Source organism: Coregonus clupeaformis, chromosome 21 (assembly GCF_020615455.1).
Source record: "Coregonus clupeaformis isolate EN_2021a chromosome 21, ASM2061545v1, whole genome shotgun sequence".
NCBI classification, from domain to species: Eukaryota; Metazoa; Chordata; class Actinopteri; order Salmoniformes; family Salmonidae; genus Coregonus; species Coregonus clupeaformis.
The window spans coordinates 42,868,871-42,894,919 of record NC_059212.1 but is presented as its reverse complement, the minus strand read 5'-3'; the positions used below and the strand labels follow the sequence as shown (position 1 = coordinate 42,894,919).

Below are 26,049 nucleotides of genomic sequence, written 5' to 3'. Positions count from 1 at the left end.
GGCTGTTTTGTTAGACTTCAGTGCGGCTTTTGACATTATCGATCATAGTCTGTTGCTGGAAAAAGGTATGTGTTATGGCTTTACACCCCCTGCTATAATGTGGATAAAGAGTTACCTGTCTAACAGAACACAGAGGGTGTTCTTTAATGGAAGCCTCTCCAACATAATCCAGGTAGAATCAGGAATTCCCCAGGGCAGCTGTCTAGGCCCCTTACTTTTTTCAATATTTACTAATGAGTAAAGCCAGTGTGTCTATGTATGTGGATGACTCAACACTATACACGTCAGCTACTACAGCGACTGAAATGACAGCAACACTTAACAAAGAGCTGCAGTTAGTTTCAGAGTGGGTGGCAAGGAATAAATTAACCCTAAATATTTCAAAAACTGAAAGCATTGTATTTGGGACAAATCATTCACTAAACCCTAAACCTCAACTAAATCTTGTAATGAATAATGTGAGAGAGGGACTTAGGAAAATTGCAATTGGCTCAGAACAGGGCAGCACGGATGTACACAGAGAGCCAAAATTAATAATATGCATGTCAATCTCTCCTGGCTCAAAGTGGAGGAGAGATTGACTTCATCACTACTTGTATTTATGTATTGAAATGTTGAATGCACCGAGCTGTCTGTTTGAACTACTGGCACACAGCTCGGACACCCCATGCATACCCCACAAGACATGCCACCAGAGGTCTCTTCACAGTCCCCATGCATACCCCACAAGACATGCCACCAGAGGTCTCTTCACAGTCCCCAAGTCATACCCCACAAGACCAGTTCACAAGGTGCATAAGCAAAAGACAAAGACCGTGCACAGCTAGTAAAAGAGAGATCGCAGGGAGAACGCTCACATTGTGGGTACAAACATGAACCAAATAAGTGTCCAGCATACGGTCAGATATGCAAAGCATGTCACAGAAAAAATCGTTAAGCCAAAATGTGCTCCTCACGAACACAGACAGAAAACCGGAGGATTCACGGCATTCACAGGGAGATGACTGCAGGATATGAGGACGTGTTCATTGGGACAATTGAAGTGAAACAGAGTGAAGTACAATGTGTAGCTCAGCTAGTGAATATCAATGAGAAAAATACTGAGAAAGTGCAGTGGACAGAAACACTGAAAATAAACAACCACAAACTTACTGTTAAGCTGGATACAGGAGCTGAGTGTAAAGTCTTGTCTGTGAGAGACTTGAAAACGCAGAAAGTGAAAGTGAAGGGCTATTCCATGCAAAAATCCAACTGCAAGCTAGTGACGCAATCTGGCCACCAGATGGAGCCAAAAGGCAAGAAAACACTCAACTGTCAACACAAAGAGAAAGTGTTTGAATTGGAATTTCAAGTGATAGAACAAGATGCACCTGCAATACTTGGAAGATCAGCCATGTCTGCAAATGGGCTTAATACAGAGAATATTCAAGCTTGGACAGAGACTGGATGTGTTCCAGGAGTTCAGCACATACAAATAGACCCAGAAGTCACACCAGTGGTTCACTCACGCCTGTAGCACTAAAAGAAACACTTGAAAAGGAACTGAACCGCATGGAAAACATGGACGTCGTCGTCAGGCAGACTGAGCCTACTGAATGGGTAAACAACTTGGTGACAATCGTGAAGCCAAACAAAATATGGGTATGCATGGACCCACAGGATCTAAACAAAGCCAACAAGAGAGAACATTATCCTTTATGTAACATTGAAGTGGTAGTTGCTGAAAGGCCTAACGCCAAGGTATTTTCAGTAGTTGACGCAAACCAAGGATTCTGGCAAATCCAACTGGATGAAGAGAGCTCCCGACTCTGCATGTTCAATACGCCGTTTGGGAGGTGTTCATTCAAGAGACTGCCGTTGGGAATCGCGTCCGCTCCAGAAGCGTTCCAGAGGTGCCTCGCCCGGCATTTGGAAGGTCTGGAAGGTGTCGTGAACATCATGGATGACATTCTTGTCTGGGGTGAAGACACAGAGCAGCACGACCGGAGACTGAGACAGCTACTAGACAGACTGAGAAGCATCAACTCAAAACTGAATAAGGACAAGTGCAAAATCCGAATTACAGAAATGTTAAGCAAAGAAGGCCTGAAACCAGACTCCTAAAAGGTCAGAGCAATACAAGAAATGCCAGAGCCAGAGGACAAAGCAGCGCTTCAGTGGTTCATGGGAATGCTGCAGTATCTCGCAAAGTTCATCCCAAATCTCTCAGATGTCAGCGCACCACTGCTGGAAGGAGATGTTCAGCGGCACTGGGAGTCTTCACAGGAATAGAGCTTCAAAAGTTTGAAAAAAATAACACTTGTCAGCACCAGTGTTAAAGTACTACGATGTAAAGAAAACAGTGCTGTGATCCTGCAAGATGGTCAGCCAATCGCATACGGATCAAGATCCCTCACAGACTGTCAAAAGAGATACACTCAAATTGAAAAAGAGCTACTGGCGATAGTGTATGGCTGCGAGAAGTTTAATCAAAACCTGTATGGAAAACACATTCAGGTGGAGACAGACCACAAGCCCTTGGAAACAATATTCAAGATGTCGCTCCAGAAAGCACCAGCCAGACTGCAGAGAATGCTGATGAGACTACAGAGATACAGTCTACAAACCAGGAGAGGAGATGCACATCGCTGATGCACTGAGCCGAGCATACCTGAAGGAACAGAGAGAGAAATGGCTGGATGGTGAACTGGATGTTCTCTACCAGCTGGGAGTTCAAACATGTCACGTCGAGCCCTAGATTTCCACAGTCAAACAGCCAAGCTGAGAGAGCAGTTCAGACTGTGAAGAACCTGTTGAAAAAAGCACGAGACAGCAACGGAGATCCTTACATAGCTCTCCTTGAGTACAGAAACACACCCCTGGATGGAGTAGGGCTCTCACCTGCACAACTACTAATGGGAAGAAGGCTGAAGACAAAGATTCCAACATCAAAGAGATTGTTAAAGCCAGGACTCTATCAGCATGTCAGAAGCAGTCTCACAAGCAGACAACAGAGACAAATGCAAATAGTCTGGGTAGCCATTTAATTAGATGTTCAGGAGTCGTATGGCTTGGGGGTAGAAGCTGTTTAGAAGCCTCTTGGACCTAGACTTGGCGCTCCGGTACCTCTTGCCGTGCGGTAGCAGAGAGAACAGTCTATGACTAGGGTGGCTGGAGTCTTTGACAATTTTGTCGTGCCTGGCCATGCAGTCATGAGTGAACAGGGAGTACAGGAGGGGACTGAGCACGCACCCCTGAGGGGCCCCCGTGTTGAGGATCAGCGTGGCGGATGTGTTGTTCCCTACCCTTACCACCTGGGGGCGGCCCGTCAGGAAGTCCAGGATCCAGTTGCAGAGGGAGGTGTTTAGTCCCAGAGTCCTTAGCTTAGTGATGATCTTTGAGGGCACTATGGTGTTGAACGCTGAGCTGTAGTCAATGAATAGCATTCTCACATAGGTGTTCCTTTTGTCCAGGTGTGAAAGGGCAGTGTGGAGTGCAATAGAGATTGCATCATCTGTGGATCTGTTGGGGCGGTATGCAAATTGGAGTGGGTCTAGTGTTTCTGGAATAATGGTGTTGATGTGAGCCATGACCAGCCTTTCAAAGCACTTCATGGCTACAGACGTCAGTGCTACGGGTCGGTAGTCATTTAGGCAGGTTACCTTAGTGTTCTTGGGCACAGAGACTATGGTGGTCTGCTTGAAACATGTTGGTATTACAGACTCAGACAGGGAGAGGTTGAAAATGTCAGCGAAGACACTTGCCAGTTGGTCAGCACATGCTCGGAGTACACGTCCTGGTAATCCGTCTGGCCCTGCTGCCTTGTGAATGTTGACCTGTTTAAAGGTCTTACTCACATCGGCTACGGAGAGCGTGATCACACAGTCATCCGGAACAGCTGATGCTCTCATGCATGTTTCAGTGTTACTTGCCTCGAAGCGAGCATAGAAGTAATTTAGCTCGTCTGGTAGGCTCGTGTCACTGGGCAGCTCGCGGCTGTGCTTCCCTTTGTAGTCTGTAATAGTTTTCAAGCCCTGCCACATCCGACGAGCGTCAGAGCCGGTGTAGTATGATTCAATCTTAGTCCTGTATTGACTCTTTGCCTGTTTGATGGTTCGTCGGAGGGCATAGCAGGATTTCTTATATAGCAGATTTCTTATAAGCGTCCGGGTTAGAGTCCCGCTCCTTGAAAGTGGCAGCTCTACCCTTTAGCTCAGTGCGGATGTTGACTAAAATGTAAATGTATGTACGTACAGTCACTGTAGGGACGACGTCATCGATGCACTTATTGATTCAGCCACGACTCAGTGAAACATAAGATATTACAGTTTTTAATGTCCCGTTGGTAGGATATACATGCTTGTAGTTCGTCCACTTTATTATCAAGCGATTGTAAATTGGCCAATAGTATCGATGGCAAAGGCAGATTAGCCACTCGTCGCCGGCTTCTTACCAAGCACCCCGATCTCCTTCCGCGATATCTCCTTTTATTTCTACTGTGAATGACGGGGATGAGGGCCCAGTCGGGTGTCTGGAGCAAATCCCTCTTGTCCGTCTCATTAAAGAAAAATTATTTGTCCAGTTCAAGGTGAGTAATCGCTGTTCTGATATCCAGAAGCTCTTTTCGGTCATAAGAGACGGTAGCAGAACATTATGTACAAAATAAGTTACAAACAATGCAAAAAAACACACAAAATATTACGGTTGGTTAAGAGTCCATAAAACGGCAGCCATCCCCTCCAGCGCCATCTGTATTCCCAGTCAATTCAATAAAAATAGAATTTAAAAAATAATGACGGGGGGCAGTTTGGAAAAACTCATCCTGTGTGAATCCTCCTCTGGAATAATGCACATGCTTGGATAATAATTACAAAACCAACCTCTAATATAATATAATATGCCATTTAGCAGACGCTTTTATCCAAAGCGTCTTACTGTCATGTGTGCATAAATTTTTACATACGGGTGGTCCCGGGGATCGAACCCACTACCCTGGCGTTACAAGCACCGTGCTCTACCAGCTGAGCTACAGAGGACCTCTCTAGTGGTATAAATAGGGCTATAACATGGGATATGTTTATCAGAAAAGAGTGCGCAGCATCATCCCATGGGATCTGTCAAGGCAGCACACAGCACAAATATAACTGAAATATTATAGTTCCTACACATCACCTTCTATATTTAAACAAAATAGTCATTTTATAGAACGCAAATGTAGTCTTCCTAGTAGGACTGCAATAATGAGATGGTGTGTCTGTGTGCGCATCCGTTTCAGTGTGCACGAGTTGACTCCTACGACTCCAACCACAGAAGTCGGAGTCGAGCAAAAGTCGACTCATTTCGACTCCAATCACAAGAGTCGGAGTTGACTCCGAAAATACTGGAGTCGTGCACCACTAGCAGTGGAAGCGTTGCTGAGCGGGGAGAGTGAACGGCGCCAACATCCCACAATGCAACTCATACCACAGGGGTAAATTGCGCCTGCGTCCTGTGCGCCTCCTCTTTGGACCTACGTCTCCTGAACTACAATGGTGAGACGAACATGTCCCCTTCCTAATCCACACCCATCTAACTAATCTAAAGCGAATACTGGTAGAACAATTTATCTGATGGCCGGTTATATAATTCGCTCCACAAGTTATTGCAGATATTTTTGAGAACGAATGGCCAAAATACATGTTTTTAGTGTTCGCATACCTGGTAGTCATAGAAATGGCCGCACAGTACGTGCATGGTTAAAATGGGGTCCCGTTAGCAAGCTAGTTACAAGTATGTGTTTGTGGTTTTTGTAACGTTATCTGCAGCAGTCACGAACCATGCTTGGTTATGTCAATAGCTACAGTAGTTGAACTATCTGTAAAGGCTAGTTACTTGCCACAGTGTGTGTCCTCGCCGGAGTAGACTGAGGTCATCAGTGGCTTGTTAACGTTAGCTAATGTTTGCACAAATGTAACTGTATTCCCGAGCGTGGTTGTAGAGCATTCTCTATCTAGATATATCCACCATGTTATCTATATGCCAAGAAATCAAAGTCCTAGTTAGCTGGCTAGTGCATGGTTAGTTATATGTGGGTAGTTGGCTTGCCAAGTTGTGTAATGTTTGAGAAAATGCTGGTGAGGTCATTGCCTTACTAGTATTAAGGGGATTATATTAAGTTGGCCTGGGTAGCCGTAGTTTGCACCGGGTGAAAAGGGATTGAGTTGGCCTGGGTAGCCGTAGTTTGCACCGGGTGAAAAGGGATTGAGTTGGCCTGGGTAGCCGTAGTTTGCACCGGGTGAAAAGGGATTGAGTTGGCCTGGGTAGCCGTAGTTTGCACCGGGTGAAAAGGGATTGAGTTGGCCTGGGTAGCCGTAGTTTGCACCGGGTGAAAAGGGATTGAGTTGGCCTGGGTAGCCGTAGTTTGCACCGGGTGAAAAGGGATTGAGTTGGCCTGGGTAGCCGTAGTTTGCACCGGGTGAAAAGGGATTGAGTTGGCCTGGGTAGCCGTAGTTTGCACCGGGTGAAAAGGGATTGAGTTGGCCTGGGTAGCCGTAGTTTGCACCGGGTGAAAAGGGATTGAGTTGGCCTGGGTAGCCGTAGTTTGCACCGGGTGAAAAGGGATTGAGTTGGCCTGGGTAGCCGTAGTTTGCACCAGGTGAAAAGGGATTGAGTTGGCCTGGGTAGCCGTAGTTTGCACCGGGTGAAAAGGGATTGAGTTGGCCTGGGTAGCCGTAGTTTGCACCGGGTGAAAAGGGATTGAGTTGGCCTGGGTAGCCGTAGTTTGCACCGGGTGAAAAGGGATTGAGTTGGCCTGGGTAGCCGTAGTTTGCACCGGGTGAAAAGGGATTGCATTCGTTTTGGAAGCGAGCTGTCTCTCGGGCATGTCCCATTCTGGCGGATGGCGAAGTCTGCTCAAAACAAGTGATGTAGGTTAGCACGTAGCTTCATGAGTAGCATTATGTATTTTCACATGCAAAGTTGATTGCTTTTGATAAAAACGCATTGTTTGCCTTTCTAGTTTGAATGATGGATCATGCTGCCTTGTTGACAACAACCGAGCTGTGCAGATTGTAGTTAGATTTGAGTGGGGTGCTCCGGCTTCGCCCGGTCACCATGACAGGTCATAGGCTGGTTGAACCCCGGCTATTTTAATATAACACTGCCAGTGTTCGCTAAGTGTTTGTCCTCAGCGCCACTGTTGAGGTATTTCCCACCATAAAGGCTAACGCCGTAAGATGGGGGTTTGAGTATTAATTTTGTATGAAGTGTTGTAACTTTGGTGTCTCCCTCTTCCTCAGGCCAAGCGCACCAAGAAGGTGGGGATCGTGGGTAAATATGGCACGCGTTACGGCGCGTCGCTCAGGAAGATGGTGAAGAAGATTGAGATCAGCCAGCACGCAAAGTACACCTGCTCCTTCTGTGGCAAGGTACTGCCCCCCCCCCCAGTCGCCAAATACATGATACACACCTCTCACACATGGACGGCAACATGTTTTGTTCCTGATGTCTATTAATGCACCGATGCGTCAATCTAAGTAACAATTTTGAGAGAGAAAAATCCCCATCAAATCCGTCAGTTTAAACTGGAGATGTTAGGGTCAGGACTGGTCTGAAGGTAAAGAATAAGGGCTTTCATATGTTTCCAAAAACAAATATTTCCTGAGCATTCTTATCTCTTAGATATAGGACACACTTCAAAACATTATTCAATATTCATCTTTTTTTTTTTGTGATACCTTTAAAGGGGTCCTAAAAAATTTAATCAAACAGCAAAATGATCTGTGGTATGACCATCGTACAACAATATCATGTTAGCTTAGTAGAACCCCCCCCCCTAAACGGCTTAGACTGTTAGACGTTACTAACGGTACAGGACTGACGTTACTAACGGTACAGGACTGACGTTACTAACGGTACAGGACTGACGTTACTAACGGTACAGGACTGACGTTACTAACGGTACAGGACTGACGTTACTAACGGTACAGGACTGACGTTACTAACGGTACAGGACTGACGTTACTAACGGTACAGGACTGAACAGGACTGACGTTACTAACGGTACAGGACTGACGTTACTAACGGTACAGGACTGACGTTACTAACGGTACAGGACTGACGTTACTAACGGTACAGGACTGACGTTACTAACGGTACAGGACTGACGTTACTAACGGTACAGGACTGACGTTACTAACGGTACAGGACTGACGTTACTAACGGTACAGGACTGTCGTTACTGACAGGACGGACGTTACTAACGGTACAGGACTGACGTTACTGACAGGACGGACGTTACTAACGGTACAGGACGGACGTTACTGACAGGACGGACGTTACTAACGGTACAGGACGGACGTTACTAGCGGTACAGGACGGACGTTACTAACGGTACAGGACTGACGTTACTGACAGGACGGACGTTACTAACGGTACAGGACGGACGTTACTAACGGTACAGGACTGACGTTACTGACAGGACAGGACAGACGTTACTAACGGTACAGGACTGACGTTACTAACGGTACAGGACGGACGTTACTGACAGGACAGGACGGACGTTACTGACAGGACGGACGTTACTGACAGGACAGGACGGACGTTACTGACAGGACAGGACGGACGTTACTGACAGGACAGGACGGACGTTACTGACAGGACAGGACGGACGTTACTGACAGGACAGGACGGACGTTACTGACAGGACAGGACGGACGTTACTGACAGGACAGGACGGACGTTACTGACAGGACAGGACGTTACTGACAGGACGGACGTTACTAACGGTACAGGGCGGACGTTACTAACGGTACAGGACGGACGTTACTGACAGGACAGGACGGACGTTACTAACGGTACTTGTGTTTATTCGTCAGACTAAGATGAAGAGGAGGGCTGTTGGTATCTGGCACTGTGGGTCCTGCATGAAGACTGTTGCTGGAGGCGCCTGGACATACAAGTAAGTATCTCAGTTTGAGGATGGAGACATAGAACTGTGTATCTGGACTGTGGGTGGGGGCCTTCTCCATCTATCCCCTGGTTGAATCTCCCCCTCCGATGATACTAGGGGTCTGTAATCACGTTTCCATCCACAGTCTTTTTGAGTCAAGTCATACATATAAAAAAAATCTCGACACCTGTGATGGAAACCGGAAGTTTCAGTACAATTTTATAAATGCGACATTATTTGTTCGTTCCACACGGTGGGATATTTTTCTGTCTGTAAAATTAATTATGCGCCAAATGGCAGTTTGCCAAATATTGATATAATAACCATCATATTGAAGTGAACTTGGAGGCACGCGATGATATGGTGTGTGTTCCTCCCACTACGACTCAGGAAACCATGCAGTTGATTAGGATACAGATTAAATAAATTATGATTGACTTCACAGGGTGGTGAAAGGGCACGGTGAGGAGCTTGATGCTCCTTTCCAATAAATATCCAGGGTCTTATTCTGGTGACATGATGATCAATGCTTAACTGCTGTTTAACAAATAAAAAATATTCTCGCTTTTATCCGTAATTTCATGTAGACTACTCAACCCGCACTATCTGCAAGCTGTTGGCTGGAGCGCATGTGCCAAAGACCAGAGATTTGCTATTTAACGCAAGTTTTATGAAAAAATGCAATGGAAACACATTGAACTCCAGATGTTTATTCGGTACATCAAAATGAAACAGTAAATTGTGAGCACTACGTCAGCACGCGCTGACTTTTATCCACAAGAAGTCTGTTGGGTGGAAACACTGGTGGGGAAATTCACTTATTTTTTCTTTATGCGGATTCTAGAATATGCGCATAAACCTATCGCCAATTGGATGGGAATTATGTTTTTCTAAATTCTTAAAAATTAATAAATGAGAAACTGACATTTCTTAAGTATTCAACCCCTTATTGCAAGCCTACATAAGTTCAGGAGTAACTTGCATAACAAGTCACAAGTTGCATGGACACTGTGTGCAATAATAGTGTTTAACATGATTTTTGAATGACTTCCTCATCTCTGTACCTCACACATACAATTATCTGTAATGTCCCTCAGTCGAGCAGTGAATTTCAAACACAGATTCAACCACAAAGACCAGGGAGGTTTTCCAATGCCTCGCAAAGAAGGGCACCTATTGGTAGATGGGTAAAAAAAACATTGAATATCCCTTTGAGCACGGTGAAGTTATTAATTACACTTTGGATGGTGTATCAATACACCTAGTCACTACAAAGATACAGGCGTCCTTCCTAACCCAGTTGCCGGAGAGGAAGGAAACCGATCAGGGATTTCACCATGAGGCCAATGGTGACTTTAAAACAGAGTTTAATGGCTGTGATGGGAGGGAACAGAGGATGGATCAACATTGTAGTTACTCCACAGTACTAACCTCATTGAGAGTAAAAATAATAAAATATTCAAACATTCATCCTGTTTGCAACAAGGCAATAGAGTAATACTGCAAAAAAAAATCTGAATACAAAGTGCTCTGTTTGGGGCACAGAGTAATAATATATAATAATAATAATAATAATATTAGAGAGTACCACTCTCCATATGTTCAGGCAGTGGTGGCTGCATCATGTTATGGATGTGCTTGTAATTCTTATGGACTGGGGAGTTTTTCAGGATAAAAAATTAACTAAGCACAGGCAAAATCCTAGAGGAAGAATTCACCTTTCAGCAGGACAATAACCTAAAATACAAGGCCAAATCTACACCGGAGTTGCTATTAGCAGCAGATTTAAGTCAATTATGGCGAGACCTGAGAATGGTTGTCTAGCAATGATCAACAACCAATTTGACAGCTTGATTTGTCCTAGGAAGGATGTGCCTGTAGTCTGTAATCACATGGGGCTTTGAGTTGTCCTAGTTTTATCTGATCTGGGTTGACTGCAATCCGTAGCCCGCTGGTTTACCAGACAGACTAGCCCAGCACTAGGCTTAATCTGTGTCCGGGAAACTGCCCGGCCCTTGGTGTCTTGTGACTCCTGTGCTTTTCTGTTCAGTATGTTTCCACTGTATGTGCTAAACCATTGTTCCCCTTTGGTGTTCGGTCTCTGTGTTCCAGCACGACGTCTGCAGTCACAGTGAAGTCGGCCATCAGGAGACTGAAGGAGCTGAAAGACCAGTAGAGGGGGACCAGACCGTCACCTGTTGTGTACAGTTTCTGAGCTGGACGCTGTGTCGAACATCTACCACAATAAAAAGCAGTCTAGAGCGGAACACCCGAGTCTCTCTCTTATACTAGTTGTGTTGCTGTTACTAGTTGTGTTGCTGTTACTAGTTGTGTTGCTGTTACTAGTTGTAACTTACAGTACTTGTTGCCCGCCACCTTAGCGGCGTGTCTGAACGTTACCTCCTACAGTCCCGCTAACGGACGTCCAAACCACTTTTAAAATATTGTTTGAGCTCCAGACTTCTGGGTTGTTCCATTGGATTTCATTTCTTCTGTACGATTAACAAGCTGTTAAATCTGATCCTAAAGAATACAGTGGAAACATTCCTGAAAAATGGTAAAACACTTTAATTGTGAGGCTAAATATAAGGGCTGGACATGAAGGTAAAGTGTGATAAATTGATGGGGTCTTGGGACTGATGGTTACAGCGCATTCGGAAAGTATTCAGACCCCTTGACCTTTTCCGCATTTTGTTAAGTTACAGCCTTATTCTAACATGGATTAAAAATAAACAATCTACCCATTACCCCATAATGACAAAGCAAAAACTGGTTAGAAATGTTTGCACATTTATTAAACTGAAATATCACATTTACATAAGTATTCAGACCCTTTAAATCAAATCAAATTTTATTGGTCATGTGCGCCGAATACAACAGGTGCAGACATTACAGTGAAATGCTTACTTACAGCCCTTAACCAACAGTGCATTTATTAACAAAAAAAGTAAAAATAAAACAACAACAACAAAAGTGTTGAGAAAAAAAAGAGCAGAAGTAAAATTAAATAACAGTAGGGAGGCTATATATACAGGGGGGTACCGGTGCAGAGTCAATGTGCGGGGGCACCGGCTAGTTGAGGTAATATGTACATGTGGGTAGAGTTAAAGTGACTATGCATAAATAATTAACAGAGTAGCAGCAGCGTAAAAATATGGGATGGGGGGGCAGTGCAAATAGTCCGGGTAGCCATGATTAGCTGTTCAGGAGTCTTATGGCTTGGGGGTAGAAGCTGTTGAGAAGTCTTTTGGACCTAGACTTGGCGCTCCGGTACAGCTTGCCGTGCGGTAGCAGAGAGAACAGTCTATGACTAGGGTGGCTGGAGTCTTTGACAATTTTGAGGGTCTTTGTTGAACCACCTTTGACAGCGATTACAGCCTCGAATTTAAAAAATATGCCATTTAGCAGACGCTTTTATCCAAAGCGACTTAGTCATGCGTGCATACATTTGTTTTACGTATGGGTGGTCCCGGGGATCGAACCCACTACCCTGACATTACAAGCGCCGTGCTCTACCAGTTGAGCTACAGAGGACCAAATACAGGCAAGTTCCTCCCATTCTTCTCTGCAGATCTTCTCGAGCTCTGTCAGGATGGATGGGGAGCGTCGCTGCACAACTATTTTCAGGTCTCCAGAGATGTTCGATCGGGTTCAAGTCCGGGCTCTGTGCCGAAGTCACTCCTGCGTTGTCTTCGCTGTGTGCTTAAGGTTGTTGTCCTGTTGGAAGGTGAGCCTTCACCCCAGTCTGAGGTCCTGAGCGCTCTGGAGCAAGTTTTCATCAAGGATCTCTCTACTTTGCTCTGTTCATCTTTCCCTCGATCCTGACTAGTCTCCCAGTCCCTGCAGCTGGAAAACATCCCCACAGCATGATGCTGCCACCACCATGCTTCACCGTAGGGATGGTGCCAGGTTTCCTCCAGACGTGACGCTTGGCATTCAGGCCAAATAGTTCGATCTTGGTTTCATCAGACCAGAGAATCTTGTTTCTCATGGTCAGAGTCCTTTAGGTGCTTTTTTTGCAAACTCCAAGCGGGCTGTCATGTGCCTTTTACTGAGGAGTGGCTTCCGTCTGGCCACTCTAAAATTGAGGCCTGATTGGTGGAGTGCTGCAGAGATGGTTGTCCTTCTGGAAGGTTCTCCCATCTCCACAGAGGAACTCTAGAGCTCTGTCAGAGTGACCATCGGGTTCTTGGTCACCTCCCTGACCAAGGCCCTTCTCCCCCTATTGCTCAGTTTGGCCGGGCGGCCAGCTCTAGGAAGAGTCTTGGTGGTTCCAAACTTCTTCCATTTAAGAATGATTGAGTCCACTGTGTTCTTGGGGACCTTCAATGCTGCAGAAATTGTTTGGTACCCTTCCCCAGATCTGTGCCTCGACACAATCCTGTCTCGGAGCTCTACGGACAATTCCTTCGACCTCATGACTTGGTTTTTGTTCTGACGTGGACTGTGAACTGTGGGACCTTATATAGACAGGTGTGTGCCTTTCCAAATCATGTCCAATCAATTGAATTTACCACAGGGTGGACACCAATCAAGTTGTAGAAACATCAATGATGATCATTGGAAACAGGATGCACCTGAGCTCGATTTCGAGTCTCATAGCAAAGGGTCTGTGTACTTGTGTAAATAAGTTATTTGTTTTTGCTATTTAATTTTTTCCCCAAACTTTCCTAAAACTGTTTTCGCTTTGTCAGTATGGGGTATTGTGTGTAAATTGATGAGGATTTAAAAATATATCTATCCATTTTAGAATAAGGCTGTAACAAAATGTGGGAAAAAGTCAAGTGGTCTGAATACTTTCCGAATGTTGTGCAAAGAGGGTTGGAGTAAATGTTCACTGACTGGTTCTCAGGGGTCTGATCTGCAAAGAGGGTTGGAGTAAATGTTCACTGACTGGTTCTCAGGGGTCTGATCTGCAAAGAGGGTTGGAGTAAATGTTCACTGACTGGTTCTCAGGGGTCTGATCTGCATAGAGGGTTGGAGTAAATGCTCAGACATTTCTAGATTAATGTGCAACACTGAACACATGCTGCTCTCAACCATAGTTCAATGTGCTGCTTGGCTTGTGCACTCAACTCCGTAGACAGTGGATTACCCATTCGTTTTGAGGCACAAGGAAAGCCTAAAGGCTGTATTGTAGGTAGTTTACAACTGCAGTAAAGGATACTTCTCACAACACTTAGAGACAATGTTGTAGGATCTATCATAGGGGGTGTGTTGTAACTGAAGGACTTCAGTTGGCTTTAACACCCGCTGAATCCAGGAGAGGGCGCCCGAAAATACGACAGATCACGTGACCAGCACCGAGTAGCAAGAAGAAACATGGCCGTCTCCAGTGTGTTCAAAGCGGGGCTGTTCAACCACAAAGTGGCGGTGGTAACGGGAGGAGGCACCGGCATCGGCAAAGCCATCTCCAACGAGCTGCTGCAGCTGGGTAGGTGGTGTGTTGTGTTCAGACGGATCGATTACTCTGTGTGTGCGCGTTTAGACACCGGCAGAGTCTCTAGCTAGGTTATAGCAGCACTGAGTGAACTTTACCCTAGATACACTGATCTCTGTTCAAAAGCCAATATTAAATTGGCATGGCGTTTTAGTAGCTACTACATGTGTGAATACCATTTGGCAGTAAAGGTTAGTACTCACACGATATATAATATTGGGGGGGTCCGTAATAAATACAAATATTCATGTTTTGTTTACAAATCTAGCTGAGAGGTTTCTGAAGGTGTAGTTGGGTGTATTTCTGTACTCAACTCAAAGGTACATGATCACTATGGCCAAATGTGGGGGTCCTCTGTCTCAGGCTGTAACGTGGTGATCTCCAGTAGGAAGGTGGAGCGGTTGGAGGCTGCAGCTGAGGAGCTGAGGCTGAGGATACCTCAGTCTAGCCCTGCCTCCGTCACCCCTATAGCCTGTAACATACGCAACGAGGAGGAGGTCGGTCTACACACACTCATCCTGTAACTTCCACGTTGAGGAAGGGGTACACACACTAACCTGCGGTGTGTCAAAGTAAACCTTTTCTGTGTATGTAGGTGAAGTCTCTGGTCTTGTCAGTGTTGCAGCAGTATGGCCGTATAGACTACCTGGTAAATAACGGCGGAGGCCAGTTCAGCTGCCCAGCAGAACACACCTCATCTAAGGGATGGAAGGCTGTCATAGACACCAACCTCACTGGAACCTTCCAGTGCTGCAAGGAAGGTAGGCGTGTGTGTGTGTGTGTGTGTGTGTGTGTGTGTGTGTGTGTGTGTGTGTGTGTGTGTGTGTGTGTGTGTGTGTGTGTGTGTGTGCTGTGTGTGTGTATGTGTATGTGTGTGATGTGTGTGTGTGTGTGTGTGTGTAACGTGATGTGTGTGTGTGTGTGTGTGTAACGTGATGTGTGTGTGTAATGTGATGTGTGTTTTTTTCCTAGTGTATGCTGCATGGATGAAGGAGAATGGAGGAGTGATCGTCAACATCATCGCTGATATGTGGAAAGGCTTCCCAGGCATGGCGTGAGTCTCTCTCTCTCTCTCCCAGACACACAATGACCTATCTCTATTTCTCTCTGACTCACACTCTGACAATAATTAATCTGATAAGAGACACTACCTACCTACCACCAACTCTACACACTACCTACCTACCACCAACTCTACCTACCACCAACTCCCTACCTACCACCAACTCTACCTACCACCAACTCTACACACTACCTACCTACCACCAACTCCCTACCTACCACCAACTCCCTACCTACCTACCTACCTACCACCAACTCTACACACTACCTACCTACCACCAACTCCCTACCTACCTACCTACCACCAACTCTACCTACCTAGCACCAACTCTACCTACCACCAACTCCCTACCTACCTACCTACCACCAACTCAACCTACCACCAACTCCCTACCTACCTACCTACCTACCTACCTACCTACCTACCTACCACCAACTCTACCTACCTACCTACCACCAACTCTACCTACCTACCTACCACCAACTCTACCTACCTACCTACCACCAACTCTACCTACCTACCACCAACTCTACCTACCTACCACCAACTCTACCTACCACCAACTCTACCTACCTACCACCAACTCTACCTACCTACCACCAACTCTACCTACCTACCACCAACTCTACCTACCTACCACCAACTCCCTACCTACCTACCTACCACCAACTCTACCTACCACCAACTCCCTACCTACCTACCACCAACTCTACCTACCTACCACCAACTCCCTACCTACCTACCTACCACCAACTCCCTACCTACCTACCACCAACTCCCTACCTACCTACCACCAACTCTACCTACCACCAACTCCCTACCTACCTACCACCAACTCTACCTACCTACCACCAACTCTACCTACCTACCACCAACTCTACCTACCTACCACCAACTCCCTACCTACCTACCACCAACTCCCTACCTACCTACCTACCTACCACCAACTCCCTACCTACCTACCACCAACTCTACCTACCACCAACTCCCTACCTACCTACCACCAACTCTACCTACCTACCTACCACCAACTCTACCTACCTACCACCAACTCTACCTACCTACCACCAACTCTACCTACCTACCACCAACTCTACCTACCTACCACCAACTCCCTACCTACCTACCTACCACCAACTCCCTACCTACCACCAACTCTACCTACCTACCACCAACTCCCTACCTACCTACCACCAACTCCCTACCTACCTACCTACCACCAACTCTACCTACCTACCACCAACTCTACCTACCTACCACCAACTCCCTACCTACCTACCACCAACTCCCTACCTACCTACCACCAACTCTACCTACCTACCACCAACTCCCTACCTACCTACCTACCACCAACTCTACCTACCTACCACCAACTCTACCTACCTACCACCAACTCCCTACCTACCTACCACCAACTCTACCTACCACCAACTCCCTACCTACCTACCACCAACTCTACCTACCTACCTACCACCAACTCTACCTACCTACCACCAACTCTACACACTACCTACCTTACTGAGGGGACCTTGCCCTCACACCCTGACGTCTGCATTGTCTCTGGCCAGTCATACCGGAGCAGCGCGGGCCGCTGTAGATAACTTAACTAAGACTCTGGCCATCGAATGGGCCGTGTCTGGAGTCAGAGTCAACGCCATAGCACCGGTACGTACGTGTGTGTGTGTGTGTTCACGGTGTGCATGAATTGTAATTGAGCTGTTCCCAAATCTCTCAAAACCTTAACTTAAGCTCAGTGGGCTAACAGTGTTATGGCACCTAGCCACAGAAGACCCTGGGTTTAAAGCCAGTCAGTCAGTCTGTCTCCGCTTCCAGGGCACCATCATCTCCAGGACAGCTGTTGAGAACTATAAGGAGTTTGGACCAACACTGTTTAAGATGTCTATTCCCTTCAGCCCTGCTAAAAGACTGGGGGTCCCAGAGGAGGTACACACACATCAATTATGTACATACGGCATGCACACAGAGTGCTTCAGACCGCTTTGAGACTGACGGTCTCGCTCCCTCCCCTCTCCCTCTCTGTGTGTAGATCTCTCCAGCAGTGTGTTTCCTCCTGTCTCCTGCCGCCTCCTACATCTCTGGAGCCACTCTGAGGGTGGACGCTGGACAGAGTCTTTACCACTCTATGTGGGAAATACCAGGTAAGTACACACACTCACCGTTACTTACTTGTACAATTATACACGAGTGCATAACCTACCTCTCACGTGCGTGTGTAGATCACAGTGCGTGGCCTGCAGCCCCAGAGGGAGAGAATCTGGACACTCTGAAAGAGCTGCTAAAACCCAAGGCTAAGCTCTAACTATCGCTACGGAAACAAGGTCCTCGCTACGGAGACCAACCCAGCACCGCGGAGACCAGCCCATGGCAACGGACGGACAGGTGTATGATTGTAGACAGACAGTAGATGTTTGGAGAACTGTTTTTGAGAACGCTGATCAGAATGCTATCAATATAAATCAATATGAATTCATGGAAGTGTTGGTGTCGATATAGAGGCTGAACTCTGTATATCTGTCAGCTCTCTTCCTATCAGCCTTACCCTGTGTCACCCTGTGTCACCCTGTGTCACCCTGTGTCAGTGAATCACCCTGTATCAGTCTGTATCTCATGTACTGTACATAATTGTAGATAATTAAGATATTATTAACATGGTAATAGGCCTATGTGACATAATTCTCCTGATTATTGGCTGTTATTAGTGTTTCAATAATGTTGAATATGAACCATCATGTTGTCACTGTCTTATAAAGAAACATAACACCCTTTACAATAAACACCCTTTACATTGCACTATGACTTCTCCCTCAGATCTGACAATGTGGTCTATGGTTCTGACTAGGGATGTAATGATTCACCAATACGCATCAGTCCCCGATTCAAATAGTTTAAAATATAAGTGGATCAGTCCGCGGATTTATCCGATCCAAATGTAGCATGCATTGGTCTGAAAATAGCCGGTTTACATTTTTTTGGGTTTGCCCATATTACATTCTACCTTCCGAAAATACCTCATATTTTCTGACAACTGAACAACTCTTCTTCATGTAACTGTTGACTGTCATTGATCTGCATGTGACGTTACATGCCTAACAACCCCAGGCAATATCAGTAGTCTAGTCAAACTGCGCACAGGTTCACGTTCTCACCAACGCTTGGTACGTGGCCTGTTCCTGGTCTTTCACATCTGCCCCAGTGGAGGCTGCGAGGGGATGACGCCTCATAATAATGGCTGGAAAAGAGCTACTGGAATGCAACCGATGTGTTTTGATGGATTGGATACCTTTCCACTGATTCCGCTCCAGCCATTACCACGAGCCTGTCCCCCCCAATTAAGGTGGCACCAACCTCCTGTGCTCTGCACCTTCAGCATACACACGCTAAAATGGCTTGCGTGATACGAGGCTTTATTAGTTGAGTAAAGACCAGTGTAATTTGCTAGGTTATTGTTATCTATGCACTGTGTTTTACCGGAATAAAAGTAGGCCTAAACTACCTGATACAACTCATCTGGCTGAACGGGGTTTACAATAGATTTTATTTGGAAAGTTCAGGTTCACCATCAGCAATAGTTTTGGTAGTTTTGCTTTGAACAATCAGTGTATATGGTCATTTTTAAATATACAGGGTAAAGTTGATAATTTCATAACGTGGACACAATCACTTTAGCGAGCCACACTGCATGGCCGAAGAGAATAACTCCATAAAAATGTCCGGAACGGTCAAAACCATTCGTTTTTGAGATGGGGGTGAAATCCCAAAGTTGTGATATATATTCATTGGCTATGTCATAGCTAACTTGTTAACGATACATATTGATCCATTACCAACTCAAACAATTCATCTGCAAAAAATGACAAGTTAATTAGTGGGTGATGGTGATTTCAGAACCATAGTAGGGGGACAAAAAACAGGCTATATTGATAGTGGAGACATACATATTACACATACATCACACAGCCATTTCAGAGAGGCCCATCTCATGTGTTTATACAACAGATGTTAATGCATCGATTCGTTCTCTAATCAAACTCAATTGCACCGAATCGTTTCAAACTAAAATGTATCGTTCCTGTATCGTATCGTCTTGAAAGGGAAAGATGCACATCCCTAGTTATGTCCAGACTATGGTTCTGACCTACAAATACACTAGCTTGTTTGCGCTCCGACAAAGTCTGAGACGAACTAGGTTTGGTCTCTTTAGTGTACCGTAGCAGTGCCGTACATCAGGTGCAATTGTCGTAGTGTTTCATCCACAACAGAGGTCACAAACAGACAGGTACTGCTGTTACGTGTTTATACTATTAGAAATATATGAAATAAGACCTAAGTGTTTGATATATAAATGTGTTGTGCTACTGAAGACTGAGATGATATTGTTTTATGGTTAAATATTTGTCATTGCTGCTTCCCGAGGTCCACTGCTGACGTTAAATAACAGGCTAACTAGCTAGTTAGCGCCCTAGTCGGCAAGCTGTGTTAGTTAGCTAGCTAACTACAGTACAATCCAAGAGTATCTGATCATGTAAACCTAACATCTCTGGTTCTATCAAATATTCTTACAGTCTGTGGTGTGTCCTATATGCTTTCATGAACTAACGTTAGCAGCTTGCTATAGCATGGCTATAAACTTGTCAAGATCAGTTAGCTAGTTAGTTAGATTAGCTAACTTAGAGAGCTAGTTCCACAACTCAAAACCCATGATGCTGTGTGTTAGGATGGGAGGAGACCACGGCCACGGTAGTAAACTGAGCCTGCCAGACTTCAAGCTGTGGAAGGTAGAGGGAACACCTCTGGAGTTCACACAGCAGAGACTGGCGACCAGAGGACTGAAGGACCCATGGGCACGGTGAGAGAGGGGTAGATCTTTACAGTAAAGATGTGTACATGTACAGTGCCTTCGGAAAGTATTCAGACCCCTCGACCTTTTCGACATTTTGTTAAGTTACAGCCTTATTCTAAAATTGATTTTTATTTTTATTTTTTATCCGAAGCAATCTACACACAATACCCCATAATGACAGCGTTTTTAGAAAAAAAACAGAAATACCTTATTTACATAAATATTCAGACCCTTTGCTATGAGACTCAAAATTGAGCTCAGGTGCATCCTGTTTCCATTGATCATCCTTGAGATGTTTCTACAACTTGACTGGAGTCCACCTGTGGTAAATTCAATTGATTGGACATGATTTGGAAAGGCACACACCTGTCTATATAAGATCCCACAGTTGACAGTGCATGTCAGCGCAAAAACCAAGCCATGAGGTCGAAGGGATTATCGGTAGAGCTCAGAGACAGGATTGTGTTGAGGCACAGATCTGGGGAAGGGTACCAAAAAATCAGGACTTTATGGTAGTGGCCAGACGGAAGCCACTCTTCAGTAAAAGGCACATGACAGCCCGCTTGGAGTTTTTCAAAAGGCACCTAAAAGACTCTCAGACCATGAGAAACAAGATTCTCTGGTCTGATGAAACCAAGATAGACCTCTTTGGCCTGAATGCCAAGCGTCACGTCTGGAGGAAACCTGGCACCATCCCTATGGTGAAGCATGGTGGTGGCAGCATCATGATGTGGGGAAGTTTTTCAGCGGCAGGGACTAGGAGACTATGAACGGAGCAAAGTACATTTACATTTTTACATTTTAGTCATTTAGCAGAGCTCTTATCCAGAGCGACTTACAGTGCTCAGGACCTCAGACTGGGGTGAAGGTTCACCTTCCAACAGGACAACGACCCTAAGCGTACAGCCAAGACAACGCAGGAGTGGCTTCGGGACAAGTTTCTGAATGTCCTTGAGTGGCCCAGCCAGAGCCTGGACTTGAACCTGATCGAACATCTCTGGACAGACCTGAAAATAGTTGTGCAGCAACGCTCCCCATCCAACCTGACAGAGCTTGAGAGGATCTACAGAGAAGAATGGGAGAAACTCCCCAAATAAAGGTGTGCCAAGCTTGTAGCGTCATACCCAAGGCTGTAATCGCTGCCAAATGTGCTTCAACAAAGTACTGAGTAAAGGGTCTGAATACTTATGTAATATTAAAGTGTTTTATTTTTAATAAATGTGCAAAATGTTCTAAACCATTTTTTTGCGTTGTCATTATGGGGTATTGTGTGTAGATTGATGGGGGGAAACGATTTAATACATTCTAGAATAAGACTGTAACAATGTGGAAAAAGTTGAGGGGTCTGTATATGTGAGGGATACTGATGTTTCTCTCCATTTATTTCTCTCCCACAGTAACGAGGCGTGGAGGTACATGGGAGGGTTCAGTCGTCCTGTATCCCTGGGAGACGTGATGTTGAGGGGTTTTAAATGGGGCTTCGCTGCCTTCGCTGTGGCTCTGACCGTAGAGTACGCTCTCTTCCCCCCTAAGAAGTCTGACCACTGAGACTAACCCTGACCTCTGACCCCATAACACTTCAGAACAGGCAACCCTGAACCGGATCAGACCGGAATGCTAATGTTTTTTTTCTGTATAATAAATGTGATTTCATCCGTTTAATTGCTGGTTGTATTGGTGTGGTTGCTAATAGTTACTGTCTCTGACACTGAAACAGGCACATGACCAGGGTTGCCATGTCTGCAGTTTCTGTAAATTAGGCTACTTTGAAAACGATGTTGCGGGTGAAAATGTATTTGTTGCAGGTTTTTGGGCTACTTCTAAATTGCATCGCGGTCGCCATCTATTCATTTTACTGTGACCTGCTGCTGACTGTGAGGCAGGCTGTTGCTGAGTGAAGGGAGGGGGTGTTGAGAGAGGACTGCTTCTGGGAGGGGGTGCTGAGAGAGGACTGCTTCTGGGAGGGGGTGTTGAGAGAGGACTGCTTCTGGGAGGGGGTGTTGAGAGAGGACTGCTTCTGGGAGGGGGTGTTGAGAGAGGACTGCTTCTGGGAGGGGGTGTTGAGAGAGGACTGCTTCTGGGAGGGGGTGCTGAGAGAGGACTGCTTCTGAGTCACCTGAGTGAGGGGACAAGTGATGTGAGAACAACATAAATAACGGCACTAGCTAGCTAGGTAATATGGAGCTAGCTAGGTAATATGGAGCTAGCTAGGTAATATGGAGCTAGCTAGGTAATATGGAGCTAGCTAGGTAATATGGAGCTAGCTAGGTAATATGGAGCTAGCTAGGTAATATGGAGCTAGCTAGGTAATATGGAGCTAGCTAGGTAATATGGAGACACCTATTGGATAAATGCTAGGTAATATGGAGCTAGCTAGGTAATATGGAGATCCGGCAATTCCTCTTGCTGCAAATTTATTTTGGGGGGTTAGTTTTCAGGCCTTGTGGGTTGGTTTTGAGTGGTCATTGCTAAAGGACTAAAATGTAAATGCCATTTTAAGCTAGACCTGGCAATCCTGCATGACCACAGTTCAGCTTTCACCATCTTTATTTCCTTAACACAGCTGGGGTCATTAATGCACAGTCCAGAGCAAAATGTTTCGCAACCCAAATTCGGCTAGGGTCCCTCCCCATTTTAGACCGTTTGGTTCCGTTCAGTTCCCTTATTCTCAGAGATGATCTGAGTTTACTCTACTGAAGGAGAACCAGGTGTGCTGCTGGTGCAATAGAACAAGTGGAATGTCTGGGCCTGTAGGAGCAGTAGTCCAGGTGTTAAGGAAATACTGGTATCCACTTTTTATGCACAAATTTTCTGAAATTGAAACTTAAAGGAGATTCATGTTGTTGCTCTTGGCTCTGCCCTCCTGGTCAGTCCTGCTTCCTCTTCCTGGTTGTTAACCTTCGCAAGCTCAGCAACAAGCACTTCGCTGTCACCACAACCATCAGGCCAATCATGTCCAGGCTGTGGTACTGCAGCCTGGGGTGGAATCATTACACTGATTCTGTTGCAAAACGTTTCGTATGTTGCAAAAACGTTTTGCAACAGAAACCGTTTACTCCAAACGGAAAATGCAAACGAGAGTTTCTATTGGACAAGTCCAGGTAGGTCCCTCCCCATTTCGTTTGGTTCTTAAACGGTTTCCGCAATGATTACACCCCAGTTAAGGTCCTGGGAAGGGGCTATGTGGCACATCACAAACTGTCCAATAGACAGAGTTCTAGGGGGTTCACTGGACTTGTGAACGGCACACTGGACACAGAGACACATAGACATGCCATTTAGCAGACACATTTATCCACAGCTGGAATCTGACCGTCTCTCACACGCCTCTGACCGTCTCTCACACGCCTCTGACCGTCTCAGCTGGTGGTGTTGACAACCTCGTCCAGCGCCTGAAGCAGTGTTTCCACGGTGACATGGTTAATATCCAGGACCACACCCACTCCCTTACTGGCCAATCGCTGAGTATTGTCAGGTTGGTCTCCGAACACCAGCAGCATTACCATGGGAATGGTGTGACACGCCCCCTCCTACAGACAATGGGTCCCACTGGGTCAGGAAGGCCCGTGCACCGTGGTGAGCCAACACACTGCACTGCACTGTACTGTAGACAGCTTTGGATAAAAAGCATCTGCTAAGTGGTATCAGGCATATTGTGGTACCTTTAGTTATTACAGGAGTTATCTTATCCACACATGATGGAGATGCTTTTCAGCTTAGATATGATACTCACACAGAGACATTGACCACGCATGACAGGTAAGATTGCCGAACTCACGGTTTAATCGCTGTAGTTATTGACAGGTTTGGGTAGATTACTTTCTAAATGTAATCCCTGACAGTTACTAGTTACCTGTCCAAAATTGTAATCAGTAATATAACTTTTGGATTACCCAAACTCAGTAACGTAATCGGATTAAATTCAGTTACTTTTAGATTACTTTCCTCTTAAGAGGCGTTAGAAGAAGACAAAACAATTGAACGACATCTATTGCAGGATAAATCAATGTTAAAGTTTACATCGCTGGCCATATATGATGTTACATTTTATTTTATGGATTGGATATGTAGGCTTCTTCTAACCCATCGCTTTCTACTACAGATAATAATACAATTAAATTATATCTTTACATTAAAAACCAAAGTCTATCAGAATTCCAGTCATTCCAATAAATGTTATACTCCTTGATCTTCAAGAATAGGACTTGGAGATATGGAAGTGTAGATTAGCCTAAGTGTTTTAGCTGAGCAGAACCCCAAACTAAGGACTTACTAGACAACCCTACTCGGTTGGTTAGGATTTTGTTGTCATGGAGGACTGATTGAGCTCATTGATTCAAGATGAAAAATAAATGCTGTGCTCATTGAATGGCTTTGAGCATTACTGAAAAGTGCTATTGACGTGAAAAGTGAAGCCATATGCTGCATATACTATCGACCTATTGTTTACCTTTGTCTTGGGGACACTTTGATATCTTGATAATATGCAGCTGTTTAAAGGGCAAATCCACAGATGAAACAATAACAAAACGGTCGCCCCGCCTCTTTTGGTAAAAGCTGAGGGATGGGCCTGGAAACATGTAACTACTCTCAGATTAACAGACAGAGCTATGGATGCAAGGACGGACCATCCATGACATCAACATTCTTGTTTTAACCACGTTATGAGGTCATAGTGTTGTTGTAACCACGTTATGAGGTCATAGTGTTGTTGTAACCATGTTATGAGGTCATAGTGTTGTTGTAACCATGTGATGAGGTCATAGTGTTGTTTTAACCATGTTATGAGGTCATAGTGTTGTTTTAACCATGTGATGAGGTCATAGTGTTGTTTTAACCATGTTATGAGGTCATAGTGTTGTTTTAACCATGTTATGAGGTCATAGTGTTTGTTTACATTTACAATGTTTAGAAACGTTGGAGAAAAACAAGCTTCTACTTTTGGGTTGAATTAAGCTCATGAGGCATTTATAAATTATATTATTCAAGAATCAATGGATATATACAGTACCAGTCAAAGGTTTGGACACACCTACTCATTCAAGGGTTTTTCTTTATTTTTACTATTTTCTACTTTGTAGAATAATAGTGAAGACATCAAAACTATGAAATAACACATATGGAATCATGTAGTAACCAAAAGTGCCTTGATGACAGCTTTGCACACGCTTGGCATTCTCTCAACCAGCTTCATGAGGTAGTCAACTGGAATGCAATTCAATTAACAGGTGTGCCTTGCTAAAAGTTAATTTATGGAATTTCTTTCCTTCTTAATGTGTTTGAGCCAATCAGTTGTGTTGTGACAAGGTAGGGGGGTATACAGAAGATAGGCCTATTAGGTAAAAGACCAAGTCTTCCATGTGGGAAACAGGTAGAGAGAAAGAGAGGGATACCATGTGGGAAACAGGTAGAGAGAAAGAGAGGGATACCATGTGGGAAACAGGTAGAGAGAAAGAGAGGGATACCATGTGGGAAACAGGTAGAGAGAAAGAGAGGGATACCATGTGGGAAACAGGTAGAGAGAAAGAGAGGGATACCATGTGGGAAACAGGTAGAGAGAAAGGGAGGGATACCATGTGGGAAACAGGTAGAGAGAAAGAGAGGGATACCATGTGGGAAACAGGTAGAGAGAAAGGGAGGGATACCATGTGGGAAACAGGTAGAGAGAAAGAGAGGGATACCATGTGGGAAACAGGTAGAGAGAAAGGGAGGGATACCATGTGGGAAACAGGTAGAGAGAAAGAGAGGGATACCATGTGGGAAACAGGAGTCACCAT

At 45.2% G+C, this 26,049-nt stretch overlaps 3 protein-coding genes across 3 annotated transcripts; all 3 read left to right on the top strand.

Annotated features, from left to right (window-relative positions):
- The first annotated feature begins 5,406 nt into the window (after positions 1–5,406).
- On the top strand, positions 5,407–11,175 carry LOC121535549 (60S ribosomal protein L37a). Its single transcript, XM_041842733.1, has 4 exons — positions 5,407–5,510; positions 7,257–7,385; positions 8,835–8,917; positions 11,021–11,175. The coding sequence occupies exons 1-4, from the start codon at positions 5,508–5,510 to the stop codon at positions 11,082–11,084; spliced, it is 279 nt and encodes a 92-aa protein (XP_041698667.1). The 5' UTR covers positions 5,407–5,507; the 3' UTR covers positions 11,085–11,175.
- A 2,810-nt stretch (positions 11,176–13,985) lies between these two features.
- Positions 13,986–18,222, top strand: pecr (peroxisomal trans-2-enoyl-CoA reductase). The gene is made up of 8 exons (XM_041842734.1): positions 13,986–14,342; positions 14,712–14,845; positions 14,944–15,109; positions 15,321–15,402; positions 16,980–17,076; positions 17,245–17,355; positions 17,459–17,570; positions 17,649–18,222. The coding sequence occupies exons 1-8, from the start codon at positions 14,231–14,233 to the stop codon at positions 17,729–17,731; spliced, it is 897 nt and encodes a 298-aa protein (XP_041698668.1). The 5' UTR covers positions 13,986–14,230; the 3' UTR covers positions 17,732–18,222.
- Positions 18,223–19,602: 1,380 nt separating this feature from the next.
- On the top strand, positions 19,603–21,934 carry ndufb3 (NADH:ubiquinone oxidoreductase subunit B3). The gene is made up of 3 exons (XM_041841283.2): positions 19,603–19,708; positions 20,147–20,278; positions 21,670–21,934. Exons 2-3 carry the CDS (start codon positions 20,148–20,150, stop codon positions 21,818–21,820), a joined length of 282 nt encoding a protein of 93 aa, XP_041697217.1. The 5' UTR covers positions 19,603–19,708; position 20,147; the 3' UTR covers positions 21,821–21,934.
- Positions 21,935–26,049: the final 4,115 nt, after the last annotated feature.

What these genes read in the sequence shown, in the direction of transcription:
- LOC121535549 (XM_041842733.1), top strand. An exon ending in CCTGCTCCTTCTGTGGCAAG is followed by an intron (nt 7,386 to 8,834) that starts GTACTGCCCCCC and finishes TTTATTCGTCAG; the next exon opens with ACTAAGATGAAGAGGAGGGC. An exon ending in GGAGGCGCCTGGACATACAA is followed by an intron (nt 8,918 to 11,020) that starts GTAAGTATCTCA and finishes TCTGTGTTCCAG; the next exon opens with CACGACGTCTGCAGTCACAG.
- pecr (XM_041842734.1), top strand. Translation starts at nt 14,231, where the DNA reads ATGGCCGTCTCCAGTGTGTTCAAAGCGGGGCTGTTCAACCACAAAGTG. An exon ending in CAACGAGCTGCTGCAGCTGG is followed by an intron (nt 14,343 to 14,711) that starts GTAGGTGGTGTG and finishes CCTCTGTCTCAG; the next exon opens with GCTGTAACGTGGTGATCTCC. An exon ending in CTTCCAGTGCTGCAAGGAAG is followed by an intron (nt 15,110 to 15,320) that starts GTAGGCGTGTGT and finishes TTTTTTTCCTAG; the next exon opens with TGTATGCTGCATGGATGAAG.
- ndufb3 (XM_041841283.2), top strand. Translation starts at nt 20,148, where the DNA reads ATGGGAGGAGACCACGGCCACGGTAGTAAACTGAGCCTGCCAGACTTC. An exon ending in CTGAAGGACCCATGGGCACG is followed by an intron (nt 20,279 to 21,669) that starts GTGAGAGAGGGG and finishes TCTCTCCCACAG; the next exon opens with TAACGAGGCGTGGAGGTACA.